At 34.6% G+C, this 23,323-nt stretch overlaps 2 protein-coding genes across 3 annotated transcripts; one reads left to right on the forward strand and one right to left on the reverse strand.

Annotated features, from left to right (window-relative positions):
- Nucleotides 1-3,513: 3,513 nt before the first annotated feature.
- Nucleotides 3,514-10,477, forward strand: LOC146136754 (ATP synthase peripheral stalk subunit b, mitochondrial-like). 2 transcript variants are annotated; one of them, XM_083395478.1, is made up of 9 exons: nt 3,514-3,574; nt 4,659-4,698; nt 5,221-5,342; nt 6,153-6,312; nt 6,957-7,120; nt 7,973-8,098; nt 8,192-8,278; nt 9,609-9,701; nt 10,238-10,477. In XM_083395478.1, the coding sequence occupies exons 2-9, from the start codon at nt 4,671-4,673 to the stop codon at nt 10,295-10,297; spliced, it is 840 nt and encodes a 279-aa protein (XP_083251604.1). In that variant the 5' UTR covers nt 3,514-3,574; nt 4,659-4,670; the 3' UTR covers nt 10,298-10,477. The 2 variants fall into 2 exon arrangements, with proteins under 2 accessions (XP_083251604.1, XP_083251603.1); XM_083395477.1 differs by having other exon boundaries at nt 3,521-3,617.
- Nucleotides 10,478-12,401: 1,924 nt separating this feature from the next.
- On the reverse strand, nt 12,402-22,093 carry LOC146136755 (uncharacterized). Its single transcript, XM_083395234.1, has 12 exons — nt 21,876-22,093; nt 20,829-20,979; nt 19,987-20,115; nt 19,492-19,612; nt 18,672-18,758; nt 18,095-18,164; nt 17,557-17,684; nt 16,729-16,835; nt 15,339-15,442; nt 14,650-14,748; nt 13,024-13,132; nt 12,402-12,868 (listed from the first exon to the last, which is right to left on the reverse strand). The coding sequence occupies exons 1-12, from the start codon at nt 22,023-22,025 to the stop codon at nt 12,744-12,746; spliced, it is 1,380 nt and encodes a 459-aa protein (XP_083251360.1). The 5' UTR covers nt 22,026-22,093; the 3' UTR covers nt 12,402-12,743.
- Between the last annotated feature and the right edge of the window lie 1,230 nt (nt 22,094-23,323).

Raw genomic sequence — 23,323 nt, forward strand, 5'->3', positions numbered from 1 at the left:
GTTAAGTATCGGACATCCCTAGTTGTAAAATTCTAGTAAAAATAGAATGAAGTTTTAATAAAACACACCTAATTTACATAGCTTCTGCTTGTTTATCTAATATCTGTAAAAAATTAAGTTTATTTGATAGCATACTCTTTAATTGCGCGTGGTGCGAATTTTACTGCGCGAATGACCAAGTTGTGCTGCACACGTTGCGTCATTGCGCAATTAAAAGGGAACACTGGTAAAAATCCGTGGCGCGAAAGACTGTACAGATAGCGCACCGTTGTGTGATTAAGGACCGCGCGAACTTTTATTTATTTTTACGTCTTCTGTTGTGAGGTGCGTTCGGCATTGCATACCTACTTGTTGTATACTTCATTTTTATTTCTTCATTTGTACAGTGTTTGTAAATATCGGTTGTTTGATCAATCTTTAGCCATTGTATCATGCGCGGGCCAGCTGCAATTTTGCTTGTTGCTCGCTTATAATCATCCTATATTCTGAGTTATTGGAAGCCCTCTGCGACTGAAAGAAATATGTAATTTTTGTAAATGGCCGTATTTGTAAAATTCTAAATAGGGCAATCGGTACATAAAGGTAAATGTAATGTATTATAGACAACCTTTCGCACAGCAAATTGTGATGTATTGTCGATAAGCTTTCGCACAACAAATTGTATTGTATTCTTTACATGCTTTTAAAGCAATTAAAATGCGCCAAGCAGAATCACAAGTGAGATTAAAAGGCGTCAAGACCTGATGAAGCACGGTTGTGCGAAACCTTGTAAAGATTTTAATACATTTTGTCTTTATATAGTGCCACCTGTTATTCTGTTTAAAAATATATATGAAGTCCCATGCACATATCACTTACATACTTCTCTTTAATGTTTATTAAACCTATACTTTACGTTTTTCGGTTTTTCTGGAATTTAAAAAAAAAAGAAACTGCCACTTTGCTTTTGGTTTACTTTGTGAAGAAAGAATTTTCTTATTTATCATTTTCGCGCGTTGGAAAGATATTTGTGTCTTGTTAGTGCGAAACTATTGTATTTTTCAACTTCGCACTTGTTCCGAAATTGCCCTTTTCCGCGCGAGATGAAGTATTACTTTTTGTGCAATATTTACAAAAAATATTCCTTCAAGTTTTTTAAACTTTCCAATCCTGCGGACAAAGATTAAAGTTTAATTTTACAATAAATATTTTTTACTTTTTAAAAATATATTGTTGTTTAAAACTTAAAGAAACCTATAAGGTTCAACTGCAAAGTAATAAATATTAAAAAGATTTTCTAAATCTTAACATAATTTTCGATCCAAATTTTAAGTTTAAACGTTTAAAGTTGTTTTTTTCTTTTCAAGTTATATTAATTGTTTTCTTTAATTTGCTGTAAATTTATCTTTAACAGTTCGTTTTTAATTTAAGCGTCAAATACTTGACATTCTATTCCGATAACCGATATTTTAGATAAAAAGTATCGCTGATCCGATACTAAATGACGTCATAAGTATTGTCAAACAAGCAATATAGATAAAATTAAAATATTCAAAGGCAATTTATTCCATTTTTTTACTAAAATTTGCATAAGCGATTTTACGTTTAGTTATATCCATTTTGCTAACCTACTATTTTTTGATAAATTAGATAAATATCAACAAAGGTTTTCTAAATATTGTCATAATTTTTTGATCAAAAGTTTTACTTTCAAGCGTTCAATGGTTTCTTTTTCTTTCCAAGTTATATTTTTCTTTTGTTTTCTTTTATTTGCTGTAAAATATATCTTCAAGAGTTCGTTTTTAATTTAAGCATCAAAGTGTAGTGTGTTTTGCGCGGTACGTAGATCTTTGTTTCCGTTTTTCCCCTGCGAGTTAAAACAAAGTTGTTTGTAAAATATATTCAACAAGTCACACATTCCGGGTTAATTTGATTCGTGAAATGCATTTAGTAAGTTTTGTTTTGTAGTTTATGGTTAATGGTTATACATGATTAGAAAATAATTTATACTTTGTCTTTCAATATGTTTGGAACATGAAAACGCCAGACTCAACACGCAACTTTATTTATGGAATTTACATCAAGCCGCAGTAACAAACAAGCTTTATAATTTTAAGAGGGTTTGTAAATTCAATAGTATAGTTATTTTGATTTTTTTAATTCTTAAACGCAAAAGGCTGTTATCAATTATTTTTGGTACCGGTATGGTATTTATCTTACACAGGTACATAATAATGTTGACCTATAGACAAAGATCTTGCATCCATTTGCTGTCTGGGAAGCATTCTTAAAAACTACTTGAAAATCGGATCTTTCTGAGGGTGTAGATATAGAGCGTTCCCAATGCCTATAGCAGTCCGAAACCAACAGCCACGTTTTCTGCTTGCTTAACTGCGAAGAACCACGACTTGAGCGTATGGGCGAAGTTCATATCATCTGCCTCTTCCTCATTTAGGCACACATACCTTTTCTCAGCTAGATTGATTGTAGATGTTGCACACGAACAATGTTGCATAAACATTATTTAAGAGAATTTTCATTTGCAATGCAAGACTTTTTCAAATAAAGCTATCACGCTGTCAATAGAATAGGAGCAGGGGTGAATGCCGTAATTTTGTTTATGGGGCATGGTAAAAACGGGAAGCCATAAAATAGGTCTCATTTGCAAATATACAACGGATATCAAGCGTAAATACATTCGAGGCTAGGGCGACAAAAACATTTGTTCCTTACACGTTAGCAAGGTGCCATGAGAACCACGGTGTAATTAGGTTAACAAAAATTATCAAAATGCGCTAAAGCCTTAACGAGAAGTTATACGAGTTGGAAAGTTTTTTGGATTACAGTAGTTTCAAAATAAGCACAGGAGAATTTACACTGGGCATCATAAGACAAGCTATTATAACCTAAACATTAGAGCCGCTTTAAACTGGTTGAAGAGTGGTAGGCGGCTTGTGACCTCTGTGACATGCAATAAATACAATTAGAAGACGAGCTTTTTCATTTCCATCTGGATTTTTGGTAATAATTTTTGGTAGTCTAAAAAATATACAGGTTGAAATACGGGTATATTGAGAGTATACAAAATGGATAGAACGTATACAGTCTAAAAAACTTAAAAAAAATTGTCTACAGTTGTATATTTATTTTATTCTCGTAAAGGTTAACAGCAACAAAGCGTTCCAAATTCATAGGTCGGTTGGCTTTTCTTCGAAACTCATTTTATAACCCTGATACCTAATGTTCTTCACCGATTTACAGAAAGCCATTTTTTCTTTGATGTTGCTTTTAGGCGGATTCCATATAATCAGAGTTGGCCCCTTATAAGCGTCAAATAGTATAGGTCAGGAAGAGATTTTGTTCTGCGTCGCAGCTATGTGCCAAGTCACCTGAAGTTCAAGCTGCGGTTGAGGAAATAACAATATATTTGGTGCATTTTTACCCTTTCATTTTTTATTGTGCATATTTTTGCCATTGCCACGTTTAGTGGTACCAAGTGGTATAGTTTGTTATGATTTCTATGTTCTTGCGGTCGTTTGTGGTAAATCCATAATTTTCTCAAACAGTGTTTGACCTTTGCGTTTGGCGTTTTCAGGTAAAAATAAATTTTAATTTTGGATTAATCTTGCATTTTAAAGGTAAATAACATAGTTAATTCTACCCTAAATTAAAAAAATTCTTGATGTGTTTTATTAAACACTTTAGCCACGTGTAATAGCGTTTCACGTTAAGTTACAGCGTTTTGAACATTCTCTTTTGGCCAACTTGGGTTTAAGAGGATAACCTTTTGTATGTAAAACAAAATTTTAACTTTTAATTCAGAGCGTACGTTAGGCGTAACCTATGTCAAAGTTGCGTTAAAACTTGTGGTTTCAGCAATGTTCTCATTTATTGGCGCAGAGTCAAATATTCACAAACTGTTCATTTTTCTGATGATTTATGTCTTTTGCATAGCCAAAATGTTTTGTTTTGCCTTACTATATTATATTATCCAAATTGCAATTAATCAGAATGCTTCGCACACCAGTGTTCTTTTTTGGCCAACATGGCATAAACTTTTGGAAAAGGCCCAGGTTGGAAAATAAGGCCTAATTAATTTATATATGGATTGGATTTATCCCTCACACAGTTTCCCGTTCTGCCACAGCATAGCCGTCATGCATTTTATGTAAAATCAACGTAAGACGTCACAGTTAACCGTGAAAAATTGCTCAAACGTGCAAAACTTTCGTCGCGCCAACGATTTTCAGTATACTACTCGGCAACGGTTTTTCAGTATAGTTGGTGCAAATTTTACAAATAATGTTATTACAAAATTTAACGCTGCAAATTAATCTCCCTCGTGCAAAATCCAAAGTTTCTGATCTGGTAAGAGGCTACTCACCTGGACACCAAAGTAGTTCAAATCTATAATCAATAACGGGGGCAGGAAAAAGGCCTATCTGGCCAAATACCTCCTGGGACTATTTACCTGGCTGCAAAGTAATTTAATCCATTTCTGAAAAAAATCATTGAAATTATGCAAAACTTGTAAAATTAAATCTAATGCTACCACTACCCAAACGCCAACCCAAATCAATAAATAATTATTTTTTTGTGCAAGCGTAAAAGAACAATCTGGTCAAGTAGCCCCTTTCTAAGAATTTAGTGGAGTAATTTATCATTTAATTGTTTTGCAGACATCAACCAACATGTTTTCAAGGCTTCTATTAAGTACAGGTATCCTTGTTATTTAACTATTGTAGCAAAGTCAGTGATATTTATGCCACTTGGGAACATTGACAAAGTTATAAAATACACAATCTTAAACTTACAGACTCTTGTAATTGTGTTAAGACTAATGTGCTTGTGTTAAAATATATTGTAAAATGGATGCCACAAAATCCAGTATTTAAACATCTTTTAATTAATTTTCACATTGAAAAATAAAAACCTGGTTTAACTCCTTGAATATTTTTATCACAGTGAAGCTTAACATATTTTGTGTTTAGAAAGTGCAATAGTAAAACAAATATAAAACTATCATTGTGTTGACCGAAGGTCATACAATTTCATGTCTTTAAAAACCTATACATTTAGTTTTGAAAATCTTTAACTGTTTTAAATTAATAACATAATTTTTTGTGGCACTTGTGTGATAATAAATCAATTGCATTTTTCCCAACTTATTCACATAAATAGAATTCCGCATCCTAGCATCCTAGAAATAGTTTGTAATGGTGTAACACTTTAAATTGCTAGGTCGATCAATCATTGGCAAAGAGACTCCGCTATGTCTACGCGTGATTTGTGCTCAGCGTAATTCCAGCACAGCTGTTGCACCTACGAGTTCTACCAGTGTGACTGTGCCCAATGCCTATCCAGTGAGTTTATTATTTATATTTGCTATTGTGTTGCTTTAGATTTGTGGCGAACTATTTATTGTTTGTGTTAATTTTTGTAAGAAAGGTCCTCCAGTAATAAGACCAAATTTAAAACCCCAACTTTTGAAATAAAACACAGTTTGGAAAAAGACAAAATTGGACTAACACCTAATGGTCAAAATAACAGTCAAGTTGGAATAAACCTGAAGGTGTTGGAATTAGACCTAAACGACAAGAAGAAAGGTCTAAATAATCTATAATCTATAATCCCAAACTCAACCACTAACTTCATCATCAATAACTCCCCTGACTATCTCAACCCTAACCAGATTTTTAGCCCTACCCAAACAGGGGTAAACAGTCCTTTGCCGAAACATCTTGGCCGGAAATATGTACCTCATATAGTGTGTTTAGTCAATAATTTGACAGATGTTTCTTTTAGCCATTAAAACATATTCAATTCAACCCATTTTGTTTTTAAAATTAAAAAAGATGCTTCTAACAAATAAACCTTTGGATCATAATGACTGGATGTTGTAGGACAAGCATATCAAAGCGACAAAGCCAATACAGAAGTAGGAAGACTTTTGATTGTTTCGAATAACTATAAAGAGAAAAAAAAGATCATTTTGAAAGAGAGAGAGAGAATGCTAACTAACTTCTGTATGGTCTTTGATATTCTTACTATGTCTAACTACGACCCAAAGCCATTATCTTAGGATTTATTAAAAACTTTCAAAATGCTGTCTACTTCTGTATGGGCTTTGATATTCTTATTAAGTCTAACAAATAATGTTCTTATTTCTTCAGGCCCAACTAAAGGACTGGGAGAATTTCAAAATGCCAGGAGCTCCATACGAAGGCATGGGACCGACCCCACCTATGGAGGAATTTGATCGCAGTCTCGTCAGACATTACGTGCTTCCAGAGTACTTTTTTGAGTTCCTTTACCCACGAACGGGTGCTACAGGTACAACATAGATATTTGATATTTCTTTCAATTTTATTTTAACATAATGGCTGAAGATTGTTGTTAGATGTAGAATGAATAGCATTTTGAACATTTCAAATAAAAAAGATTTGTAAAAATATTTCCTTGTCTGGGTTCCTATATTTAATCTTTTAGTTTCAAAGTTTGTAGTTGGTTGAACTCGGAATTTCAGTTTTTAATTTTTTTTGCCAAAGTGGTTTTAGATAATTTTTTTCTTTCTGCATCATTTTGGAAAAAATCTACTGGCTGCCGTGGAAAAATAAAACTGTTAATGCGCTGCCAATAGTTAAAAGATTGTGCACTTTTATCTTTTGGTAATGATATGGAAAGTAAACAATTTTACTTTTTTTTTTTTTTTTTTTTTTTTTTTTTAAATAATCATATATGAGTAGATATAATTACTAGAGAAAGTGACCAATTTTAGTATCGAAAATTGCAACAACTGTATAGTGTGGGTAATAAACAACTACAAAATATACAATTTGATCCTTTTTGTCAACAGTAAAGTTCACCATGTGAAGATAAAAAAGTTTAAATTGACCCAAGGTTTAAGAATTCATTAGTTTTTATGCTACAACTTATCTGGAGCCCAACAACATTTTTTATGTTTTTGTTACTCCTAGGTTTGTACACCCTAATGGCTGGTGTTGGTACAATGCTGTTATCAAAAGAATTCTACATTTACACGCACGAGACAATCTACACCATCGCATTGGTGGCTTGCCTTTATATTATCACATCGAAAGCTGGGGCGTCCATAAGTGCTGGTTACGAAAGCGAACGACAGGTGATTTGCAATTAACAAAGTACTTTAAACCTTTTTTCTTATTGGAGGCAGTAAGTGTCACAAATTTAATTATTGTTAACGCATTCTTTTTAACTTTTTTTAAATATAGAGCGAGCCTAATGAAGTCTTTGTTGCTTGTTTCGCTATTTTTTTCAAACTTGCATTTCCGTTAATATATATGCAGAACACATAATTTTTATTTGTTGAAACCTGTGAAAGACTAAAATTGCCATTGGATAAGGTGGCATTCTTGGTACATTCATTAGAATGGATTAGAACTAGAATTTGCTGCATTTAACTAGAATAATCTACTTGTTCAAATCTATACTCCAAGTCGCGCAATATATATCGACGTGGGTGTTCAGAGCATTTTTACAATCTGAATGCCTAACAGGTCGTCAAAACGCCCTATAACTTGACTAACATACACACACAATTAGTGAGCAAAATAATATACTTAAGATTAGTTTTAGTTCACAAAGGTGTTCAATTTTTTTCCTTAATTCCTTTTTTTGTAGGCACAAGCCATTTAAACCCAAACCCAAAACAATATATTTTAATTTTACATAAATTCAAGTTTTTTTATGACTCAATGTTATGTTATGCCCATTTTCAAACTTTTTTAGCCTAAACGAGCTGTCAAAAATTTACACTATGCTAAATGACTTGTTTCTGCCATAATGTGCAACAGCACAAAAGGTGTTATCTAACAACTGTCACATTATTTTACTATTAATAATCATTTTTGCGCAGCTTAGAAAAAACGCCCTGTAATTTTGAAAAATTCGGCGCATATGCCCAGGCCAGGAAACATAATTTTTATTTGCTTAAACCTATGTTTTTTCTTTGCAGCGTTTCTTTCACGCTCTGGATGCTGTAAAAGGTGACGAGCTTTCGCATCTTCAAAGCATGGTTGATAACATTAAGCTTGAACAGTGGAGGGCTGGAGTTCAGGAATTTATCAACGACGCCAAGAAGGTATCCTAAACCTCTTTGCTGCTAAATGCCTTAGATTTTGAGCATACTTGTTTAATAAGGCAAGGTGTCAATTTAACCTTGTTCAATGACCAGGTGAACCTTTCCATGATGCTTGAGACTGAATACATGAATCGACAAGCAAGTGTAGTTGAAGCTGTTAAAAGAAGCTTGGATTACCAGGTACCACTACCAGACTTGGACAACTAGATCATTTTAGTTTGATAATAAATTGCAAAGCCAAAAAGGTCGAGTAGATCAACATCAACTTGATTAAGACATTTCGATACGAACTTATATCATCTGTCAGTTAATGCAATTTATTATCAAGCTACATTAAACATATCCGTGCATAGTGTACCCTAGATCAGCGGTTCTTAACCGGGGGTCTCGCCCCCCTAGGGGAATGCCAAGCAATTTCTAGGGGGGCGCGAGTCCTAAGCCAATATTTAATTTTTTTGCAATGATTCTAATGGTTTCGTTAGGGTTGTACACCACTCCTACAGCGCTGTACAAGCTCTGTTTTGCCAACTTTACGATTGAAACTGCAAAAAACTGACGCGCTCCGCGCCAAGCGTCTGTTATCCTTTTATTTCCTACGTTCTATCCCAAAGTGCCATTGCATGTTTACATATCATCGAAGGTATAACGGCCCCCCTATTTAATAACAATTTTGTTAACTTATTGATAAACGTTAGAAGTCATCCCCTATTCGAACTATTTTTTATCAATATTTTATATAGGGTAAGAGGCTAGCAACAGGGGGACTTTTTTGCGCAAAACCATTACGTTTTTGCAATATTGCCGTTGTATTGTGTGCCGTCACATCCATTGAAACAGGATAACTTAAAGTTTAATTTTTGCGCTTAACATTTTAATTTGCGCTCGACATCACGGCCCTACAACTGTGGTCCAGTAAATACCCTCACAATACGTCTGTCAATATCAGCACGATAAAAATCAATGTGTCGAGCACGAGCAATTTGTTGTGTGCCCCACTGCCCACTGCCCAATGTGAAAAGCCTTCTGAATTTACAGTTTAGCGCCAATTAAACCAATTAAACCCAATTGTTTCGCGCTTCGCGCGAACGACAGCTAACTTCACTATTTTCAAGTTTGCTGAGTGATATTTCATTGAAAATTCCGAATTGCTTTTCGTAGGGGGGCGTGAGGCATAGGAAAATTACCAAAGGGGGGCGCGGCTCAAAAAAGGTTAAGAACCACTGCCCTAGATAATTCTAGTTTTCTAATTTAATGAATTAGAGCAAAATACGGCTAATTCTAATTTTAAAGTACTTTGTGAATTGAATTGCTTGTGTGCTCAAATTCTAGTTCTAATCTAATTCAGATTTTTCTAAAAATTCCACTTTTTCCAACAGCTTTTCATCTCAGTCATAAGAAACTAAGAGTTTGAATTAATACTCTTTGTTTGGAACTACTTGTTAGGTGGTTTTTACAGTCTGAAAAGCATATCCTATGCTTAAATATAATGTTTTATGTTTAACGTTCCCAGGTTGCGGTGCAGAAAGTTGACACTGAGCTGTCACACGGCCACATGGTAGACTGGATTGAAAAGAAGGTCATGGCCACCATAACTCCCGCGTCTGTAAGTCCATTTCAGAAAAAACAACATATTTTTGCTAAAAAACTGTACTTTTCGGTGGATGTCATGTTGGAGTAAATCCAAAACGTAAAAAAAAAAAAACTTTCAAAGCATGAAAAACACATTTTTAAATAATAAGCACAGTTTGACTAAAACAATGAAAGATCCCAACGTAAAGAAAAAATAACTACAGTTTTGATAAAAAACAACTCTGAATGAAAAACTCTTATTGAGGAAAACATTGGATTTTTACTATTGAAGAAAACAAGTACCCTTTAACACGTAAGAGCACTCAATACAAATATAATTTGTCAAATATATAAATCAATATATAGCCTATAAAAATAATCTTTAATTATTTGAAAAAAAATTGAAAAACAAAATAAAAAAATCTTTGCCCATTCCAAAAAAAGGTCTTAAAAAGTTTCACAGATATATTTAAAAAAAAAAATCTTATTCCTGCATAAACTGAACTGATTTTAAGTGTTGTAGCTATTCACTTGGTTTCAGTTATATAGCGCTTGTAATGTTTTTCACAGCAAAAAACAACCTTGGCCGCCTGCATAAGTCAGCTAAACGCAATCGCAAGCAAGAAGTAACCGGATCCTTATGGACGCTGAAGACCTCTCTTAAGTTCGAACAAACCATCCCACACTTTCTGCAAGATTTAATTATTACTCCCTACCCAGCCCAAACGCGTTTTCGCGCCTTTTCCATTGGTTTCGTTTCAGTTTAGACAAACGCGTACGTTCCAGAGAAATAAAAAATATTCTACTTTATTTTCTTGTTTGCATTTTTTCAACTAGCGGAAATAACCAAAACATTCCAACGAGCATAATTGTTAGACTAAATCGTCAAAATCAAAAGAAAAAAAAGTACAACATCATTATTCTACTTAAACTTGTTTTTCGAACACAATTTAGTAAATGCCCTTAAACCTCTTTCTACTTTCGTCACACCAGCCACCAACCGAACTAAAACAGTTTGGCAGCACACCTACGAATCAATAGACAACAACAGCAAATATTCTTGATGAGCGATGTGTGATGAAAGCGGCAAAAAATTTACGCATCCCGTTACTTTATTTTCAACACTTTCTTAATTTATGAAGCTGGTCGAAACCCGGAAAATTGAAACCCGTTGCAATAGCTGCTTAGAGAACAGAGGGCTTTTAATAGAATTCCAAAAATGAAACCGGACATTGGCGCTTTGTATATTTTGCTTAATTTACCTTTTGAAAAAAAAATCCTTAACCAATTGTACAATCACAATTATGCCAATAATACTTTTGCAATTATATTTCATGAGTTTTAGGCGTATCTCCCTCTCTACTTTGGTGTAACGTTTGAAAACAATTGTTGTATATTTACTTCCTGGTAGGCCTGTAAAAACTATTGGATTGATATAATAATAAAAAAAACATAGGCTATTTTATATTGCGGTCATAGAAGATAACTTGGTGAGATATACAGTTTTCGCGTCAATTCGACTGATTTATTAAAAACTTCCCTTAAAAACGGTCTCGTGGAAACAAGGCATTTTAGGTTCCAGTCAATTCATTTGCAAAATAACCAAAGTCCCAGTCATGTTTTTTTGAATAAATAGCAAGTTCGCCAGTCCAAGTCATTTGTTCAAAGTCAAGGCAAGGCATTTTGTCTAAATGACTTAGTCAAGTTAAGTCTTTTGACCGGCATGTCGTGTTGATTGAACGGAAGGGTCCTGTTCTTTTTATTTTAACTTCGCAGTGTTACGGATCACATGCACTAATCATACTTACTTCAATCGGAATGATCCGGCTAGGTGTGGTGTCGTTGCGTTAACCAACTACAGCCATAAGATTGAAGTAAGAAGAGCATCAACGTCGGAATACGACCAATAAGGACTCATACCTAATAGTCGTAACAACATTTTACCGAAACTCAAACCCCACCCCTAAGTACATTACTAACTCCCTAATAATGCCCTTATTTTCCCCCAATTAACGGGCAAACAATCCGATGCCTACCCAACGGTGCCGTTTAAACTAGGGCGTCCAAACGTCGACACTAAAACCGCCTATGCCATACCAACGGCCTCCGATCGTCTTGTCTCATACCCTCTACCTACAGTTCAGCCGTTATTTAGGCCTTATTTCGATGAGTTAGGACCTATTCCCACAGATTTTGAAATGACTTGATTTCCAGTCAAGTGATTTGTAAAATAAATTTAAGTCCAAGTCAAGTATTTTGCGATAAATAATAATGAGTCCAGTCCCAGTCCAAGTCATCAGTTGTCAAGTCATTTCCCAGTCCAGTTATTTTGAGAGCATGTCAATTACCAGTTAAATCATTACTGTCATGTAAAATAAAATTATAAGCTAAACTAAAAAAAACTCAACAAATAGCAAGAAGATTGTTTTACGTGCAAAAATTAACATAAATTAACAAATATGATAAAAAATATTGTATGAAATAAGTTAACTTCATCCCAAATCCAAGTAAAAGTCAAACAGGGCTGATTCATTTTGAACTTGACTTTATTTTCTCAAACGAAGTCGGACTACAGTTGTGAAAACCGATTTTAGGGCTTGCAGAAAGCATCACTTGTTTCTACCAACGTTATCTGTATTTTGGCACTATAAATTGAAACAAATTGAATTCAACAAGTTAGAATCTGGGGAAAGTCCTTCGGTTGCGAAACAACGAATTCCACAATGAGAAAGAATTTGGTCAAACTACTCTTTATATTTGTGTTATTATAGTCTTTATACGCATTGAAACATTTCTTATTCAAAAGCAATATCGATAGTTTTGCGAGCATAAAATAGTTGAGCACATAACTTGCTTTAAACATGTCGTTTTAAATTCTTGGTTTGGGGAACTTGAATTGGTCACGTTTTGTAATGACAACTAAAGTGATTGAAAAACACAAAAAACTGTAACTGTAAAAAGTTTCAACAAGCATGATTGTAAACGAAATCGCCAAAATCAAGAGAAAAAGTGAAACAGCATGTTACTGATAAACGAATATAATTGTTGTCTAAGTACAAAAACAGCGAGATACAATCTAGTATAAGGTCTTGGCGAGAGGCAATTTGTTGATTTTACTGACCAGGAGACCGTCTACCATCACAGATACTGACATGTCTCGTTGATCAGCGCACACTGCTGGATCAAATCCATAGACGAGACCTTTAATTTCAAAGCACACTGGTTAACACAATCCTGATTAGATTATTTGATTGTGGATTTAGCCATGTTTTTTCGCCTTTAGAAAGGCTATCGGTATTATGTCAGTTAATTTTTAGTATTTTGGGGTATGGGCCTTGTCTCATGAAAATACCAACCTGGTATAACGTTGTACCAAAGATTGCCGGTAGATTGCGTGAAGTACAACATATTGGCAGAAACATTTTCCAGCGTCGATGTGTTTTTTTGTGTCATTCCCCATGTTTGCTGCAATAACAAAGAAAATCAACATGGGCTTCTAACTATTACAAGGGTTATTAACAGTGTTGTAAACAAGTCCTTTTTAAATAATCTAAGTCCCAGTCAAGCCGTGGGAAAAATAGTCTTAAGTCAAGTATTTTTTAGTAAAATAAAGTCCAAGTCAAGTCTTTTTTAATAAATCACAAGTCAAGCCCCAGTCAAGTCATAATTTGAGCAAGTCCTTGCCATACAAGTTTTTGTTTTATACAGAAATATTAGGATAAATAACCAATTTAAAAAAATGCTTAATGAAAACACTTTAACTCAATTCATTCGTCCGAAAGACTTAAGTCAAGTCAAGTCATTTGCCCAAAATACTTAGGTCAAGTCAAGTCATTTGAAAACATTGACTTAAGTGCACTCATTGATTTGACTCAATAAAACAATGTTTATCATTAGACGCTGATTGCATCTCCCAACAATTTCGCAGTATAGAATGGTCCACCTTTACATATCTTTAATTTTTACCTTATTTTCATTCATGGCACTGATTTTTCTTTTAGTTTTACTGTAAATTTTAATTGTTACTATACAGTTTATATGTTTTGTTTATTTCAAAATACAGGGCTGCGGACTCGGACTCGGACTCGGGATTCGAGTAAGGCCACGTAAAACTACTCGGGTCCCGAGTCCGACATGCGCATGCGCAGTTCCAAATTTTGAAACTGATAAAGCCGCCAACTGTAAATCGTAAAGGTGGAACAGCATATGGTGGATATTTTCAAACCATTTATTGCTGGTGGATGAGATATACGGCACCCCTATAAGTGGATTGCTTAATTTCCATCTATAATCTAGTTACGTAAATTGGCAGAATACAAGCTGTAGAGTCACCACTGGATTAGGGGCTTGTCGAAATCGCACATTTGGCCGGAGTCGGGAGTCGGACTAGGGTTATTTTTATTGTTGGACTCGGCTCTATTTTGTGGCCGGAGTCGAACTCGGATTATTTTCAGGACTCCGCAGTCCTGCTACAGACTGATGTTGCCTTTTATTTATTTTAAGAACTGACTTCGATCAAGACAGAAAAGTCTATAGAATGTTTTTAGGGTTATAACTTATCATACGTCCGGACTTTGTGTCATTTCAAGGTTACACTTTGTGTCCGTTGGCACGTTTTTTTACATTGGCTAATTAAGTTTAGCGTAACGAAAAAGGATTTGAATTTGTACATTAAAGCAAAATATACTTGCATAGCACCTTTTTAAAAACGCTACAAACAGTTATCCAGCCTGTCAAAGTTGTGTAAAAAAATTTTCTTTTTCAATCATGGTTACCGTAGTCTAAACTCCACATAAAAGTAGTAGATTTTGATATTTGACAAAGTATTGCATCTTTTAGTCCTGTACGTTGTAAAGACTTAAACATAACTACACTTATGACTTATATAATAGAAATCTTTGTCGGACGAACAATTTTTTCTTAATGCTTCTTTCTGCAGTGGCTCGTCCCATATTTACTTTATGTGGCAAATTTATACTCACAGCAACGGTTATTCCCCCAGTGCAGTTCACTCCTGTGTCGAGAGCGATGACGTAAGAGCCCTCTGCAGGTTTTTCGACCGTCGTGTTTGAAACGTCGCCCTGGAAAGTGGAGATAGTTTCAGCTAATTTTGCTACTTTTGATATTTGTTACTAGAACACTAATATTAATTTGCCCAAGCTTTCGTATAAAAGGTCAAAATCGAAAGAGAAGTGAGATAGATTAACCTATTAGTGGAATATTAACTTTCGTACATGTGAATGTTAATTTCTAATCTGAAATTTTGAACGTTTATGAGTTTTTAAGCAAAAAGATTTCCCCGATCCTGAATAATTGTTGGTCGAGTTACGGCTCTTTATAAAGAATATACTTGAGAGTTTTACACAATGCGAATCACTTTCTGCAATCTCAATTTTAAAGGTCGATTATGACTAAATATTGATATATAATAATACAAAAATTACTATTAAATTAATTCAAAATCCATTAAACGTCTAATTATAGGCTACAATATTATGGTACTAGTATTGGCTACAGAATACAACTTTTTCAATAACTAGGTCCGCACACAAGCTAATTCGACTAAACAGTCTAAAGTACTTAAATATCAGTAAAACAAACGCCCTTTGGAAGAACGGAAAAGGTACTACGTTCTACGACAGTTTTAAGTCAAAACTCAAACAAAACCCACATTCCTGACTCCATGAAAGGATTTGTCGAGTCGGAACTGGAGCCAACCTCCGGATTCGACTTGTTTTCGGGAATCGGCCCATTGCATCTGCTCGATTTCAATCGCTGAAGGAAGAAAACCGTGGTTAGAAAAAAATTTATTCTAATAGGAATATCAAAGCCCATACAGAAGTTGGTAGCATTTTTAACATTTGGAATATCTCTTTATTCATTCTCAACATAGTCTATGTTGAAAATGAATAAAGATTTACTATATCAAGCAAACCAAAGCCCATACATAAGTAGGTATCATTTTGAACGTTTCGAATAACTCTTTACTCATTTTCAACAATAAAAAGTTATTTGAAACGTTCAAAATTATCTTCTTAGGCCTACCTCTTACTAAAACCTCCAGTTCTCCAAAGGTAATTGATTCTATTACCCAACAAACTGATGATGCCTATTCATAAGGCGAAATATATATTTCTGTAAATTTTTAAGAAAATATTTTAGGTTTTCTACCTGTTTTATAAACAATCTTAACATCACCAGAATTAATATATCTCAAATGCCTTCATGACGCTTTATTACTTGGAATGCTTTCGGGTGGGCTTTTGTTACATAGGTTTGGTCATTTGTGTCCAACCTTTTATAAATTGACCCCGATATAAAAAATGAAATCGGCATTTACAAGCGACCAGAACTTGTTTTGCGAAAGTACAAGTAGGCCTACTTCTTTTTAACTGAATAACACGAACTATTGATCAGGCCTAAATTGTTCACAATTCGAGAGAACTGTGTCTACACATGTCCAAAATGAGAAGTTTAAATAAACACATGGATTTAAATTTAACACATCAAACACGATTTTTTTAAACATTTTTATTACACTCATCAATAAAACTGAAGGAATTGGTGAGTGGTAGCGACCCCATAAAAGGCTTAGGCGACCCCATATTGGGTCCCGACCCATGGATTCGAGAACACTGGGTTAGGGTACGTGAACGTTTATAATTAGTATTATTATTTTTGTCAATTTATCTTATAGGTTATATTTCAGCATGAAAATGCTGTTTTCTTTGGGGTTTGGTTAACGTGATTCGTTTAACGACTAGATGGAAATATTGTGTGTTTCTAAAATTTATTGTTTGCAATAAAACATTCTATGAACTTTTGATTAATCTGCACGTTTTTTATTTTATTATGTTTGTTTTGTCAAAGTTAACATTTACTTTGTATTCAAACACACGATAATGTTGGAATAACAATTAGTCGACTTGTAAAAACTTGTAAATACTTGGGGAGCACTACAACTCTGGCAAAATATTGGTTTTCTGTGTTTCGAACAACTCTACAAGTAATCCATTTTACAAAAAAAGGTTTTCGATAGTAAACCTGCTCACAGTACTTACGTATTGTGGTCATGTTCCCAACCTCCTCTGGTTCCTGTTGTATCCGCGCGTCGATGAGGGCTTTTCCGTAAAGAACACCAATGCTCACGTTCACAAAGTTGCAAGTTCTAAACAAAAAAAAACAAACTCACAGCACAAGAATCAATCAACAAGGCGACACAAGCTTACATATGTTTTTTCATAATGATATCCGCTTAAATTTGTGATATTTAGTGTTTTAAACAAGTCAGTTTGCAATTACTTAATTCCTGGTCAAGTCGTTTGCGAAATAACTTAAGTCAATTCAATTTATCTGTCCAAACAACTTGAGTCAAGTCATTTAATTTTGCCCAAAAGACTTAATCAAAGTGAAGTTATTTGAAAAAGAAGCATCGTCATTTTTTTATTTTATGTATACGAAAACAATGTTTTACCGCATACTGCTTGGAGGTTGTAGCGATGTTGAAAATAAAATAAGAAGTATTCGAAATGTTTGCAACATGCTCCTTACTTATGTATGAGCTTGGAAATATATTTTCATTCTACGCCTAACTACAACCTTCAGCCATTATCTTGGACTTTATTCGAAAGGGTTACAAAAATGTTGCCTACTTCTGTATGGGCTTTGGTGTTCATTATACGCCTAACTTTAACCTCCAGCCATTATCTTAAAATTGATTCTAAACGTTACAAAAATGCTTCCTACATCTGTATGAGCTTTGAAAATTGCTTTTGGCGTTATACTTTGAATATTGAAGGTGATACAAGGTACAGGAGAATTACAAAAGAGAGGCTTAATAGAAAAATGTTTAAGAAACCAATAAACTAAAGCAAGCATTGTCGTCTTACGAATTGTCGCCCGCCGTGAAAATCATTCCGATTTCTGCCTTTCTTCGCATCCAAGGAATGCTTTGGACAAGCTCAAAGTATCCTCGAGAATTGCTCGACATTCCTAAGTCGAGCTGCGCGTTCCAAAACTGAAAAAAAGAAAAGAAAGTTTAATCCCAGTTTCGGTTGGAAACAAACTCGACTATTTACATCCTATAAAAACAATTCGATCGGATGTAAATTGATTAAACGTGTTGCTCGTTGCTAATATTTAGGTTGAACTATTTCGATGAATGTAGTTCGAATCTTATTAAACAAAAATCGAGTGACAAATGCTAATGTTATTTTATAAATATAGCCTACTGTTGCTGCCAGGCATTGTATCCTTTTGTAGAATTATTTTAAAATTGTTCTGCAAAAAATTGTTGACTATTATGCAATATTTGCCGGATAAACAATATTAACCCATGGTTCGTTTAAATCTAATTTAAAAAACCTAACGAAATTCTTGCCACCTAACTTTTCATTTTGTATAACTTTCACAATGAATTTTACTTACTTTGGCACTTTCCACTTTGCAAGGAAACTGAATAGCGAGTCGGTACTCTCCTGGTGGAATTACCAGTGGCCTAAAATAAGTAAAAAAATATATTTAGATGCCAGCATAAACGCGTTGTTATGTAAGATCTCAATTTTCGAGTTTTCGGATAAACGTACCTTTCAAATATTCGAGTGTTCAAATACACTTAAGTTTCTAGTATTCAAGAATATTCGAGTATTCTAATATTCGAGTATTCGAATATTCGAGTATAACAAACAAACCATAATGACAAGAAATAGGTACAGTATTTGTACACAGGTGCAACTGTAGTTAACGTATGCAGTCTTTATCAAACTATTTGTAGCACTAAAATTGCGTCGCTGTTTGAGGGTCGCCGACTGCACTTCTTTACACGGTTAGCTTTTTTATTACGATTTCTTCTGGACAAAATATCTCTAACATAAACACGATGACATGGCGCATATTATTTAAATTTATTTGTGCTATTCGTTCGTTTTTACTTACAAGAATTTTGTTTTTGGGATTTGGGTCACAAAATAGTTGAAAAAACATTAAGTCATACGGCAAGGTCTACCTGTAAATCATGCCTTCTCCGCCGATAAGGTAACGGTCGCCTTCCCAGAAACCAGTCATGCGAACTCCTGAACCGTCCGTTCGCGCCCTGAAAAGTAAATGTAAAATTCAACATTATAAGAAATTTGTAAACTTTGCTGCTGTGCAGGTTTATAAGTTCTTGCAATAGATTACGAAATGTTTGTAATACACAGTTGAGACATAGTAGCGTTAATTCAATCCGGTTAAGTATTGATAAAACTTTGCTCAACTTATCAATCTGAAAAATGATTTTCAGATTGAAAAATCAAACCCCAAGAAGAGATTTTAAATCAAAAGTATGTAAATTACGAATAATGTTTGGCTTTAGTTCTATAATGGAAAACTTATGAACTAGGGCTCTCTAAATCCAACATATTTTAAGGTAAACCGGTATTTAAAAATGGTGTAAATATCTTTAAATAAATTGTGGAAAAACCTGAACAAGTTAAAATATGCCTAGGCCAAGATGACTAATAATATAAAGTTTGTTTATATTTTTCGTGTCACCCCTGTCACACATAGAGAAATAAACCCATATAAAGTTAATTGGTAATATCGAAGTGTAGCAAATTTGGGCATTTTTCTTGACTTGCTCATTTTTCCTTATTTTTTTTTAGCGAATCGATGCAATTTTAAAGCGAAAAAAATGCCAAACAATAATTTTAATATTTTTAAACAAAACTTTAAAAATCTAAATGTCTTAACATCATTAAATGAAAAGTTACTTAATCCATAATAATCAGCAAAAATATATTTGACCTGCAAATCAAACTTCCCGATTATTTTGTTTAAATTTCTACCTGATCATGGCTTCTTCTCCATCACTTGTTGCGGCAACCGCACGAACAAAAATCTTGTAGAACGAGAAGGAATCAAGAGACGAGATCACAGCCGATGTCCCTTCTACACTGATGTCAGCCTCTGTTGGATAGACACGTGGAAATTATTACTAGTAGAATTAGTGTTCTAAAGTCTAAACAAGTCATTTTGTAATGACTTAAGTTCCAGTCAAGTCTTAAAGTCCGAGAAGTCTTTTTTAAATAAATAACAAATCAAGTCATAATTAGAGCAAGTCAATTATAAGTCAAGTCCTTGTTATAAAAGTAAACGTTACATTGGTAAACCTGTTAGATTATGGGCAATACCTAAATCAAAAATAACGGACACGCAAAATAAAGCAAGCTAAACGGTCGCCTTTATAACAATCGCTATTTGAAGCCCGAGCCGATTTTTTAGGTTTTATTGGTCATTTTAAAGCCGGTCCCAAGGGCACCGTCTAGCGGAAATTCACTTACCAATTTCCTCGTCTTCTTCGCTTAAAACCCTCACGTCGTATCTCACAGTTCCGTTCAAGGCATCCCACTTCACAGAGATTGTGGTCAGAGTAGCGTTCGTGGCACTGAGGCCCATCACTTTGCCCATCACTAAGTTTTAAAATTTTACGTAGATAAAAATTTAAAGTGTACAGGTTTGAAGAAAGATTATACACATTTTAGAGCGTAATGGTTGGAGGTTGTGGTAAGACGTAATAAGAATATCAAAGCCCATGCAGAAGAAGGTAAATATGTTGAAAATGAAGAGAGAGTTATTCGAAATGTCCAAATGGAAAATGTGCAGGTTTAAACAAAGATTACACACATTCGTGTACAACAATTGTGATCTAGCTCTTCTAAAGTCTTATTTTGGTTAAAGTTTACGGTTTACGTGTAACAGTACATAGGAAACTTCTGTGCACCCCTTGGGGATACGTAGACTAGTTTTAGGGGGGTCCTGAAGGTCTAATTAACAACTTAGGCCAGGATATGAATTAAAAATGGAATGAATTTTTCAAAGAAAGGATTTTAAATTAAAGAAAACGCTTTGTTGGAACGAAAACACTACGTTTTTTTATAGGTCTTCTTGTTTTATTACGTCAATTTATTACGTCAATTTTTAAAGTTCCATGCCGACCTTTTAGCAACAATTTGAAAAATGTATAAAAAGTAGGGAAAGTGCTCAAATTAAAATCCCGACATTGTAACGTTTCCTCATGAAAACGTCTTTTTCTTTAGCGACACAAATGGCCGCACAACAACTCATTTAGCATAGGTGTGGATTTATCTTAAAAAAAAAGATATTCGTGATTTTAGGGACTCACTTGTAGTGAAGTCGAACTCAGCCGACTCCCCAGTTGTCCCATTCTCCCCCAGAGCCTTTATCTCCCCCGAGTATGACGTCAGATGTGTGAGGCCGACGAAGGCAGCAGTTGTCGAGGTGGTTTCCGATTCTTGGCCGTCGCTCAAAGAAACCTGGAGGTGACACGAAATTAGAGATGTCCGATAGTATCGGTGCTTATACGATAACATGAAATCGTAGCCGATGCCCGATTCCAAATTGTAAGTATCGGTACTGGTCCGATACTAGGGCGGTATCGAAGCTGTGCCCGATGAAAGTAATAGTAACGGAACTTGTCCGATAATATAGGGTCGGAGCCGATATCCGATGCTAAGTGATTGTATCGGAACTCTTCGATAATATCGTATCAGAGTTGATACCCGGTGCCAAATCGCAGTATCGATACTCTTTCGATAATATCGGATCGGAGCCGATACCCGATGCCAAATCGCAATATCGGTACTCGTCCGATAATATCGTATCAGAGTTGATACCCGGTGCCAAATCGCAGTATCGATACTCTTTCGATAATATCGGATCGGAGCCGATACCTGATGCCAAATATTAGCATCGGTACAATCCGAAAATATCGGATCGGAGTCGAAACGCGCTGTCAAGTTTTAGTATCGGTACTCGTCCGATAATAAAGATGGTATCGTTGCCAATCGATACGAAATTAATATATAACATTTTAGACATAGGAGCATAAAACATAATTGCTAGACTGGCGCATTCGTTTAATCCTTCTACTGCGTTTTGTACTGTTCCGTTTCTTGTAAAGAAACGTTTGACAAATAGCACAGGACGAACCCCTGACAACCTATTGCGACCACCAGGTTGAAAACCACTGCTTTAGAGCATTGCAAATATGTGAATATTTTATTTAAGAGTATTTTTTTTTAATTTTGTCTAGGTCATCTTTTCGTTCAAATAATTAAAAGAAGGGTATGACATGGTCATTTTTTTGTTTTTCATTCACAAAAGTCGTAATAGTTCTTAGTGCAGCTTTGAGCGCCATTTTTGGTCTTACCGTATACTTAGTTGCGTTGTCGACCGGATCCCAATTAATTTGTACGCCGGAACCTGTTGGTGAGACAAGGATGTTGACCGGTGCCGAAGGAAACATTACCGCTTGCGAAATAGCGCCAAATGCGGCCAGATAAACTAGGGTTGCGATCATGTTTAATTTCACACTCGATTCTAATAAAATATTAAGTTATCCCAGAACCTAGATTTATAGAAGTAAAAAAAGCATTTAAATGGCAATTGTGTAAGTTTATATCTTATTAATAAGGTGAAGAAGACAATCAGCCTATATGATGTTAGGACTGCTCATAAAACAGGTATAAAACATGCGGTTTTAAGAATGTTTTTATAAACAGTCTTAACATCATTTGAAACTTAAGCAACAATCTTTCTTTTACATTTTATTATCTGCGGGAGATTCCTTACACCCGAAAGTACTTTAGTTTATAATCCTATAGGGTTTAACTCTATAGAGTGAGACTTTTTAAACTTTTTGACTTTCTGAACGCCTTGTTGTTCATTTATCAAATGTTAAGAGCCATTTTACTCTAAAATTATTAGTTAAAAAACGATTATTAAAGCGAAACCGTTGTACTTAAAATACTCAGACTGTTAAAATTTACATCTTTTTTACACGTTGTGTATTTAAACTATGCTTTGTGCCTAAAGCTTAAGGTAAACCTACCTATCCTATACAACCCTCTTTTTACCGCACATGGCCCTTCCCAGTCTGACAACTTTATGCGGGCGAAAACGAATATAAAGGTTTAGAAACCAAAATGTAAAACGCCTGTGCAATTTCGACAATTGGCGAGATCGCTCGATAAGCGTACAAGCATAGAGAAACTCTATATGGCGTGAAAAAATACCAAGGTCATCATCTGAATCACAGTTTTGGAGAACTGCCCAAAGGCATGTCTCCACGTCATTTGAAGCAACCACTTTGCGCTGACACCGAATGTCGTAAACTTGTCAAGCCGACAAAACTACAAAAATAAAAGGCCTGAATCACCAAAGCTCGGTTTGGGAGCGTCAGATCATGCAAAGTAAAGCAAAATGTACCATTGCGTCAGTCACCATATGCGATTATGACATAATATTCTATATTTTTTTAACGTTTTAATAAATAAAATGGCAAAGGAATCACAAGGAAAATAAATTGTAATAGGAAGCTCTCATGCAGCTAACGACCATTTACTGTTGTGTATCGCCATACTTTCACTTTCTAAAGCCGAATATTGCTCGGAAGTTCGCAGCCATTATATGTTATCACTCAGTCTCATATGGAATTAAAACTTGAAAGCCCACGTGGTAGCAGTTTTAGGCAAGTCATAAAATTCACTCCAAACTTTAAACAATCATCATTTTACTTAACATATGTCATTTAAGTTAATAATGTAAAGACTAAAGTAGCAATTTAGAATTGTAAAGTAATTTAAACGGATTGGTATT

Source organism: Ascidiella aspersa, chromosome 8 (genome assembly GCF_963924565.1).
Source record: "Ascidiella aspersa chromosome 8, kaAscAspe10.2, whole genome shotgun sequence".
NCBI lineage: Eukaryota > Metazoa > Chordata > Ascidiacea > Phlebobranchia > Ascidiidae > Ascidiella > Ascidiella aspersa.